General features: G+C 47.2%; 1 protein-coding gene across 1 annotated transcript in view; it reads right to left on the bottom strand.

The window, feature by feature from the left end:
• Window positions 1–667: 667 nt before the first annotated feature.
• Window positions 668–9,270, bottom strand: part of etv4 (ETS variant transcription factor 4) — a 45,211-nt gene continuing 36,608 nt past the window's right edge. The window contains 8 exon segments of the mRNA XM_049015223.1: window positions 668–1,295; window positions 1,691–1,792; window positions 3,769–3,941; window positions 4,775–4,822; window positions 5,819–5,887; window positions 8,376–8,566; window positions 8,568–8,672; window positions 9,009–9,185. Coding sequence (XP_048871180.1) covers window positions 1,068–1,295; window positions 1,691–1,792; window positions 3,769–3,941; window positions 4,775–4,822; window positions 5,819–5,887; window positions 8,376–8,566; window positions 8,568–8,672; window positions 9,009–9,185 — 1,093 coding nt within the window. The 3' untranslated portion in view covers window positions 668–1,067.

Genomic DNA, 9,270 nt, shown 5'->3' with positions numbered 1-9,270 from the left:
TATACTCATTCATAACAAACAAGAATCAAAGATGTTTTGTAGAACGTGCACCTTTTTAGAACTGCAAGCTTGTCCTAGAACATTTTCGGATGAGAGCGCTTGGTCTTCTCCCTTCACTCGATACAGATAGACTGTCCTTACACTTTTAGCTGCTTGACAATCACACGCCGTCTGAAGCGTTTCTGAATTGCACAGATCCTAAGGCCAGCACAGCTTTGGTACCCTGTCACTGTAAATCTCAGGCACAGACCAGCAAGTGGCTATCGGTGCCATCCAGCTGATGTCAGGAAGTGTCTGTCCGCAGAGACGGAACATAATGTGTACTAGGGAGGCCTGGTTAGACATTTATACCCTGAGTTATCCCCCCCCCCCCCCCCCATGCCCGGCTGGTTTGATTTACAGACCATCTGGGTACCTTCTGGTCCCCCTCGCCTCATGCTGGGCCCCCCCCCCCTGTTCTTGTGACCCCTGCGACATCCCTGAATTGAGCCTGAGAAACTTGGTGTGCAAATTCAGTGTGGGTACTGTGCGTTCTCCATGCGCTGAAATTGTGTGAAGATGTCAGAGATGTAGGAGGACAGACAGACAAACAACTGTGCATACAGAATGTTAATGTCCCCGTCACGCCTTTTTCCACATTTAAATAAAATACATTATGGACAGCTACTTGTTATACGTATCAGCATTTAATAGCTTATATATATATATATAGAGTTAACGGTAAAAATTGTATGATACAGTATTATAACCATTTTTCAGATTTTGATACATGTACGGTGGTTGCAAGCAAGTACAAAGGGCAGAGCTGAAGAACTATGTAATGATTAAGTTTTCAGAGCTGAAGGAAAGGCCTGACTCTGTGGTATTAATATTCTGTGTTTATTAAGCGATCAGTTTAACCACCATTGTGTATTTGGATTGGACAGGCCTCAGAAGTGAGAAGAATGCAGCTTTTAAAACCTTGGGAATCCCTAATAGGATTAATTTAAACAACAAAAAAAAAAAAAAACACCATAGCCATATATATACAAGGGGGCAGGTGGGGTGTGTGCAAGAGGGTCTGGCCTTCAGTACATGTAGCCTTTGGAGTAGGGCTGGGCCCCCATGCTGGGGGCGGCCGCCTCGGGTGGGTAGGCGGCACCCTCGTCCAGGTGAGACAGAGGCACGGTGTCCTCCTCATTGACGTAGCGCTCGAACTCGGCCTTGAGGCTGGGCCGCTGATTGTCAGGGAAGGCCAGCGAGATGAGGGCTTCGGGCTCGCACACAAACTTGTAGACGTAGCGCTCGCCGGCCACCTGTGGGGGAACGAACGCAGACGGAGGCTGTTAGGGGACCAGAGGCAGCACGTGACACATGGAAAGGAGGGACATCTACACAGAGATGGGTAACGGGTGACACCCCGCCCTGGACAGGCAATCGGAGGCACAAGACATCAGCGGCCAACTCTCACAAGCAGAGACATCACTCTGCATATTAACCTTTATACCGCAAATGGACACATCCGCCATCTAAAGACTAAAATACATGGTAAAATCTTGTCATAACAGTGCAAATGCACTTTAAGAAAGCATTTGTGCTGTAACAAGAAATCGTCGCTTTATACGGCGAATGCTTACTTGCGTACCAATTATGTTCATCCATGCATATAAATTAATGTGCTACAGTGAAGTATCTCCCTGCTTCTCTGTACCTTTTGCATGATGCCCTTCTCATAGTAATAGCGCAGAGAGCGGCTCAGCTTGTCATAGTTCATGGCCGGACGGTTCTTCTGCATCCCCCAAAGCCTGGCCACCTGACGGAGAAAGGGAGGACACGCTTTTGTGATTGAACAGATGGTGCGAACCTTCATTCTGGCTTTTGTTTTTGCATTTTTTTTTTTAATTTTTTTTTTTACGTTCAGTGCTGCAAGTCGCTTCATGCAGGGCTTAAGTAATTTGAAGTTTCTATGAGATCCACAGAATGACTATTTATAAGTTAATACTCACAGGATTAAAACAGGCAGATGCCAGGCCACGGTGGAATGGGCCAGCACTAACCATTTTCACCACTAGAGGTCGCACCTGATAACATTTTGGCAGGCTTTTCCTCCAAGCAGAGGACACGCGTGAAAGGGGCCAGCATCCACTTGTTCTTTTCCTCTTTATGTAACTGATCGCCACTTGAATCCAACCCTAATGCCACACTGTGTCCAGAGAGGACGGCTCGGTGGCTGCCCATCACAGGCCGCATTTTAAATATAGTCCGCACTGTCGTTACAGCCTCGACCTCTAACTGAACTTCAGCAGCCCCACAGACAACAACAGAGAAACAGACCATTGTGATTCATCCAGAAATACAAACACCACCCCGGGCTGCTCTGATAAGCTCTGAAGTTGATGGTTTGAAATAAGTTTCTTTACTAATCTATGTTCATGTCAGAGTTCGGTTTGAGCCCCTGCATCCGGAGCAATAATTTTTACCCTTCAGCATCAGAATGGACCCACAAAAATCTCATCTTAATCTAAATGCACGATATAGCAGAAGCAAAGAATGCATCCGGAAAGGGCTGCTGCTGCTGTATTGTAATTCAATTGTCTTCATTTAAGAGAGGGGACAATGTAGAACAGAACGTGATTCGGTGGTGGAGGGTGGAAGTTATCTAGAGAAAATTAGCCATGATGTTTCAGGCTCTTCTCAAGGAGACAAGCCTACATTCTATGCTGTAAAGTGTTTCTCAATCCGGTCCTCGGGGACCCACAGACAGTCCACATTTCTGCTCCCTCCCAATGTGGACTGTCTGGCAGGGAGCACGGAGGGAGCAAAAACACGGACCAACTGTGGGTCCCTGGGGACCGGATTGGGAAACACTGCTGTAAAGAGTCCTGAATAATATATGGAGACTAATGGAAGCGAGGCATATGATCTTTAAACACCCACATTTATTGTTGTTTGAAAAGTCAATGTGCTGAATGGAAGCTAAGACACAGCTACTGTGCGCCTGCTTAGTGCCTGCTTGGTGCCTGCTTGGTGCTGCCACTTATCTGCTTTTTAACTGTTTTTTTCCTCTCATCATTATGATGCCCATATTATCTTGATAAAGTACCAGTAAGCTGCTTTTTACACAAGTCAACACTGACATGTACTGAATATTTATAGCTTTTTTGTTTTCTATATTAGATACAATCTCAACAAAGACATTTCTCTTCAAGCCTCGGCAGACCGAATTCAGCCCGGCTAATTCAGAGGGAAATTCCACCAAAAAACAACAGTAGGGTCATTTTATTCACTGACAGACGACAGCCCACAATGTCCACAGGAAATTGTATTACATGCACTGTGAACAGTGAACTTGCACTTTGTTTTCTAAGAGTGGCGACCTTCTGTCAAAACCAGGACACACATCAGCTCAGATCTGAATCGGAAGAGCAAAATGTCTCAAGTGTGAAAGAACAGACCTACTGTGAGGAAACTAGACTCAGACCTTTTTTTACTTTGAAAATCTAAATAAAGCATGATGCTGCTGTAAATGTAACCAGAAACATGCAGTTTGTAACAAATAACAGAATTCCGCTGGAATCCCCCTTTTTATCATCCTGTTCAGTGATTGGCTAGAACCCTTGGGGATCCTGTTGAATGGGACTGGCCGATGTTAGGCCAGTATGTGCCGTTTGCAGACAGGATGGACAATGGCGTCCAAATGAACTCTCTGGACCAGAAACACAGATGATTAGTGATTAACTGCCTCACTTTCTGTGTAGTCAAAGGTCAGGCAAAGATAGCTGTACTCACCTCTTCTGGCTCAATGAGCTTGAACTCCATGCCACGGCCTGTCCAAGCGATGAAGTGAGCATTGCCTGGGTCGTCTAGCAGAGCCACCAGGAACTGCCACAGCTGTAGGGACCCGCGGCGCTGATAGGGGGCGCCATCACGGAATACATTGCCCGCCTCTTGCTTCACCTCCGCTGTTTAGATTGTTAGAAGATCAAAGTCAGACTTTTTAACTAACCCTCATCTGACACCGTACACACACACATAAATCACCACTGCTGGTTTCCTAACACAAGAGCATTCATATGAAAACCATATGAACCATATTGACTCGACAGAACAGATTTTGTTGTTCATCATGTGAGGTTTGCTGTTCAGCTCAAAACAGAAAGCGATATTCCAGCAAAGCAGCAGAGAAATCTGGGTTCATGCTATAACAACCTAACTGGAGGAACATTACTCATCACAGCAAGCAGCTGTCGCACATCGTGTGAAACTGCCATGGACTCGCGTCAACTCTCATCGTGTAAAAACATCCCTCTTTGCTTTGAGCGTGCTATTGAGAATGCATTCCACTCTTCACATAAGGAAACACAACCTGCTGAATCAACTAGGTCTTGTGGCGCAAGAACTTAAAAGTTTTTTGTTTTTTAATCGGTGCGGTTATTTCTCAGGTCCAAGAACAATAGCAGGACAAGCGGAATTTGATCCCAAACAACGAACAGTTTATATTTCGGAAAAAAAGCAGCCAGGCCATTTAGCATCAGACTCCTGTATTTATGATGATCTTTAAGGGAAATACAGAGAGAGCACTAATGTATTGCCCTTACTACATTGATTGGACGGCTTTCTCTAATAACCTTTGTGGCGCCATCCATAATGGCTTGAACCTAATAACGCATAGCCCTTGGAAATGGAGGGTCAGATCACTGACCGGTACCAGGTACTAGGCACTCCCTCGCTATCTGCCTTCAGAGTAAGGCATGAGTGGCCGTACAACAGTAGTGTCAATGCAGTTCACACTCACCTTCAAACTTCTCTGGGACAACGCGGGAGTCGTTCTCAAAGGAGTAGCCTAGAGTGAATAAAAAGTGACCGGGTTAGAGAGTGGCCAGGAGTTTGTTAGTTTTGGAGACGGGCCTGAGCTTGCTGAAAGATGTTTTTGGTCTCCTTGAGACATGGATGTTGCTCTCATGGCAGGGAGAACAACCTTGTTCATTTCTGCAGTGAGATTAAGAATCACACCTAGAAGTTTCTGGCATGCTGGTGAACGCGGAAAGGTAGATTATGAGTCAGTACTTCCATGCCGCGTCATAATGGGAGCAACAACCAAATGGTCAAGCCCTTGGAGTTGAGTGTATTTATTCTTGGCTACTAACAAACAGGCCTTTCTTCAGTGGGAGTGCTGGACCCAGACTGCTTCGACACGGCTGTAACGTAGACCTCGCTGCCAGTGGAAACAGTTTCTCAATGGCACTTAGCTAATGGGCGCAGCGAGCCAGTTCATCAGCACCCGGGGCGATGATCTAGCGGGGGAAGCTGCCAGCACTGCCCCTCACAGCCCTGTCCCTTGCCCACCAGCTCTGCCACGGCGACCTACTTGCAAGGACCCGTCTCTTCCACCATTAATTCTCCCACAGACCCCAAAGGAAACAGTATCCTTGACACCAAAATTAAACATCCTCAATTCATTCAGAGAACTCGCAAAATCTACTCGAATTCTGAAAAGCAGGGAAAAAAAATCCCTGCCCTGCGAAAAAAAAAAAAAGAATGAAAGAAATAAGACTTCTGTTAAGCATGTAGGAGAATCTACGTATTGTAAAAAGTAGATTAACTCAGAGCTTTGAAATGCTGCTGGCGGGGTTGTCTAGATAAGGTCAGTGTTTGCGTTATATCTGCAGTTGTTTTGTCTGAGCACAGGAAGCGCATCCCGGGAGCCTGTCATAGGTGGCATGTCACTGAGCACCGCATTGCGCGCTAAACATGTAGATGTCAAATACTGGATCGCGCGATTTCACTGTTAAGGAAACACAGCAGTCAGGACGGGATCGGGGCAAAGGAGCAGGTTTACCTTCGTTACCGTGCATGGTGGCAGCATAGCCCTCATTTTGCAGGTACATGGAAGGGCATCCCGGCACATCTGTGAAAAGCACAATTTATAACTGTAAAACACTTTATACACAGCTACTTTAAATGGGCTGCACCAGCTAGCTAGGACCAGAACTCTTGCTTAATGTGATGTTCCTAGACTTGGGGCATGTCTGTGAGGCGCGCAGTGACTGCAGGGGAGACCCTCTCATCCTCTCAGAAAGCACGTTCTTACAACAATGGCACTTTCTCTGCTTTCACAGCCAGGGCTCTGGTGAGAAGAGAACAGAGGTTTATATTTGTAACTATGTCGGTGCCGCAAGGACAAAAGCGGCATTAATCATAATATTGTGTGTCTCGTTATTTTTAGGTCAGGAACATCTTGGTCCGAGCTGCAGTCTTTTTGGGTTACGAGTCGCAACTTTTGCCCAAATTCGCTTCACCCAAAGTTAACTCTAGTACTATATTAGCAGAGTTCTTGACGGATAAGTAGGCTTCAAAAAATTTGTCTAAATATTAATAAAAGATATTATTATTAAAAAAACAACTACAAGATAATACAATCAAGACTAATAAATGAGTTCAAAATGTTCCAGTCACGATAAACTACTAGAAACCTTGACCACTCCCCCAGCAGTAATCAAGAGCACCCTTAAAAAAAAAATAAAAAATAAAAAATCACATAAATGTAAAGCTGCTCGGAGACAGACGAAAGGTCAAAGTCCAAACGGCTAAACTGTGCAGGCCAATAGAATCACAATAGAATCAAACACACAGATATCCAGCTACGTGAATAGAGTGGAGTGTCTTAGAGCCGACATCGTCCCTTTGGCTTGAGGAATGGTGTGACGTTACTGTAATTAGACATCATTGAGGAAAATTAAATTCCCTCGGTCACCCGATCACACTGTAAGGTAATACGGATTCTGGCTACCGACAGGAGAGTGAGCGTTTTCCACAGGCGGCCCCAAGGGGGCGTGGTTTTCACTGCAGCATTTTTGCAGTGCGGTGGTTATTCTTTTTTTTGTGACCAGCTGCCAGGAAAGAACACTGCGGTGATAAATGTATCATATGCGCTCGCAGCTAAAAGGCTTCGGTGAAGTGGTGCTTTGCATAGAGACAGTCTGGAGGCACGTGGGCAGCAGGGAGGCGACGGCGCTCCTGGTGTTGGGCGAAGGATCGGCATGTCGTAAGACATCAGAGTTATAAGAGTTTCAAAGACGTCTGGAATAAGCCATCTCTGCTACACCCTCAATGCCGGCAAACAAGCTCAGCACGGCCCTCAAATTTTTGACAAATAATTTTTGAGGTGTAAACAAACCAAACAAGCACAGATTTTCGTTTAAAAGGTAAGCAAACCCAGGGGAGTCTATGCATCATCAGATACAAGCTCATGTACAGTGAGAGCTTCAGCATCCAGCTGTATAATTTAACATGTACTTCAAAGAGCTCTGAAAGCACTTTCGTACAGTAAGGCCAGATTTTCCCTCTCCAAACACTGCGCTCATCTCGTGCCCCTGTTCCCCCACCCTCTTGTTATTGTGCAGCAGGAGTGTGGCTCCGGTTTCTGTGGCCACGCTCATTTTTCCATTATGAGTTCATCTGCCTGCAGAAAAGGAAGCCGCCGTTGTAACCCGACACCGGGGAGCTGTCCGCTGGGGTTTCTAGTCTTTCCAGTGCCCTCCATTTTCTCAATGAAATTCCTTTGCCTCCCATTCAAGTGGGAGGGAGGGATGCAGAGTACAGAGCTGCCTCTCAGAAAAACACCGTTACCATCAACTATGGAGCTAAAGGGGCTGAGCGGATAGACGGGAGGCAGCCACGGAGGACGCTGAGGGTCCACTGCCAGACTAGCACTCCGGTGGGTTCTGTAGCAGACCCGAACACTCAGTCCCGTCGATATAAGACACCAACCCAGGAGTTGACACTGGTTTTATTACTGGTGTCACATGATCCATGTTCTGAACTTAATTCTGAAGACTTAAACATAATAGCTTCTTTCCGGGCTGCGGATCCAGAATTAGTCGCAAACCTCCGATGCACGGGGAGAGTAAGCCAGACTCTGTCGAGCCACATCAGAGCCGTTATCAGTGTCTGCTGTGGGCACAGACTCCATAGCTGTAAAGCAGCTTAACATTTAAGGTTCAGGGAGTGGAGATGCTGCAGGTTGACCAGGTATGGAGTCCACAGACCAGCGCTTCATTATTTAAGCTGGCACTACATTATCTGAGGTTCTTGGAAGACAATGGAGCAAGATACAGTTTGAGATTTGGGGGCAACTTAATTTAAATACAAATGTCTATTTATTGAAGGGGGTGAAAGAATCCAAATTAAATATCAGAGGGACATGTTCTCCCTATCCCCCCCCCCCTTCCGTTTTTATACCCCTGTTGGAAAATGCTGTGTTACCCCAAAGTACCTGGACATTCGTTGGAAGCTCCACCTTCCTGCGCTTACACCTGGCTCAACAAGGTGTATGTTTGTATTGGGGTATAAGTTATTACTGCACAGGGCTTCAGTACGGAATGGCAGCAGCTTACCGGGTTCGTAGGTGTAGTCGGCGGGCTCCTGCTTGACCATCATGTGGGCGGGGGGGTAGCGCTGGGGGGCCACACCGGCCATGTGACCGGCCCGGTCGTACAGCGGGTCGAGGTACTCCTGCTTAAAGCTCTGCTGCAGATATGGCATGCAGGGATCAGAGAGCTGCCGATGGTACCCCCCTCCCCCCCCCACCCCCGCCCCCGCCCCCCACCGGGGCGGCATGGCCACGCTGCATGGTCTGGCCCGGGGCTGGGTACTGGGGGCACATCTCTGCAGGAGGCTGCGGGTACTTGGAGCTGGGAAAGACAAGGAGAACTTTTGCTTCGCTGCTCTAGTCCGCTCACCTTTCTGTCCTTCAGCCCACCCCAGGAAACAATCGCCTATCGACGGGCCGAAGACAATCCCATGATGCAGCACAAAACGCTGATGTGAGGCTTAAGCTGTCAAAGCCCACGATCAAATTTTACAGGGAGAGAAAAGTAACTTAATAGCAGCAGAGGGTTGAATAACAAGTAAAGAGGAAAAAGAACTGCCTTGAAAAGCTGAAGCTCTGATCCAGAAACGAGCAGGTTGTTCTGAAGGAGGATGTGGGGTGCTTAGGGATGCCAGGGGAGCTTGCTGCTCCTGGTTACCTGTGCTCCATGGGAAAGCTGTGGCTGTGTAGGGACGGGGTGCCACCTGGGGGGTTCATGTACCCCGAGTCGGGCCGAACGCCCAGGGTGGGTTTCGGGGAGTAGTGCTGCATCGGAGACATTGGAGTCCCGGGGCTCGAGGTCTTGGGTCCCAAAACTCTCTTCTGCTCATAGGCACTGCAGTGGGGTTAATGAGGTAGCAAGATAAGGTGATGCTATTGTAAGATCTCTGTGGTCCTCCTCAGCTCCAGTGAAGGAGGTC

Source organism: Brienomyrus brachyistius, chromosome 5 (genome assembly GCF_023856365.1).
Source record: "Brienomyrus brachyistius isolate T26 chromosome 5, BBRACH_0.4, whole genome shotgun sequence".
NCBI classification, from domain to species: Eukaryota; Metazoa; Chordata; class Actinopteri; order Osteoglossiformes; family Mormyridae; genus Brienomyrus; species Brienomyrus brachyistius.
Note: the sequence above shows the minus strand (reverse complement) of the source record. Positions and strands in the feature narration are given on the sequence as shown.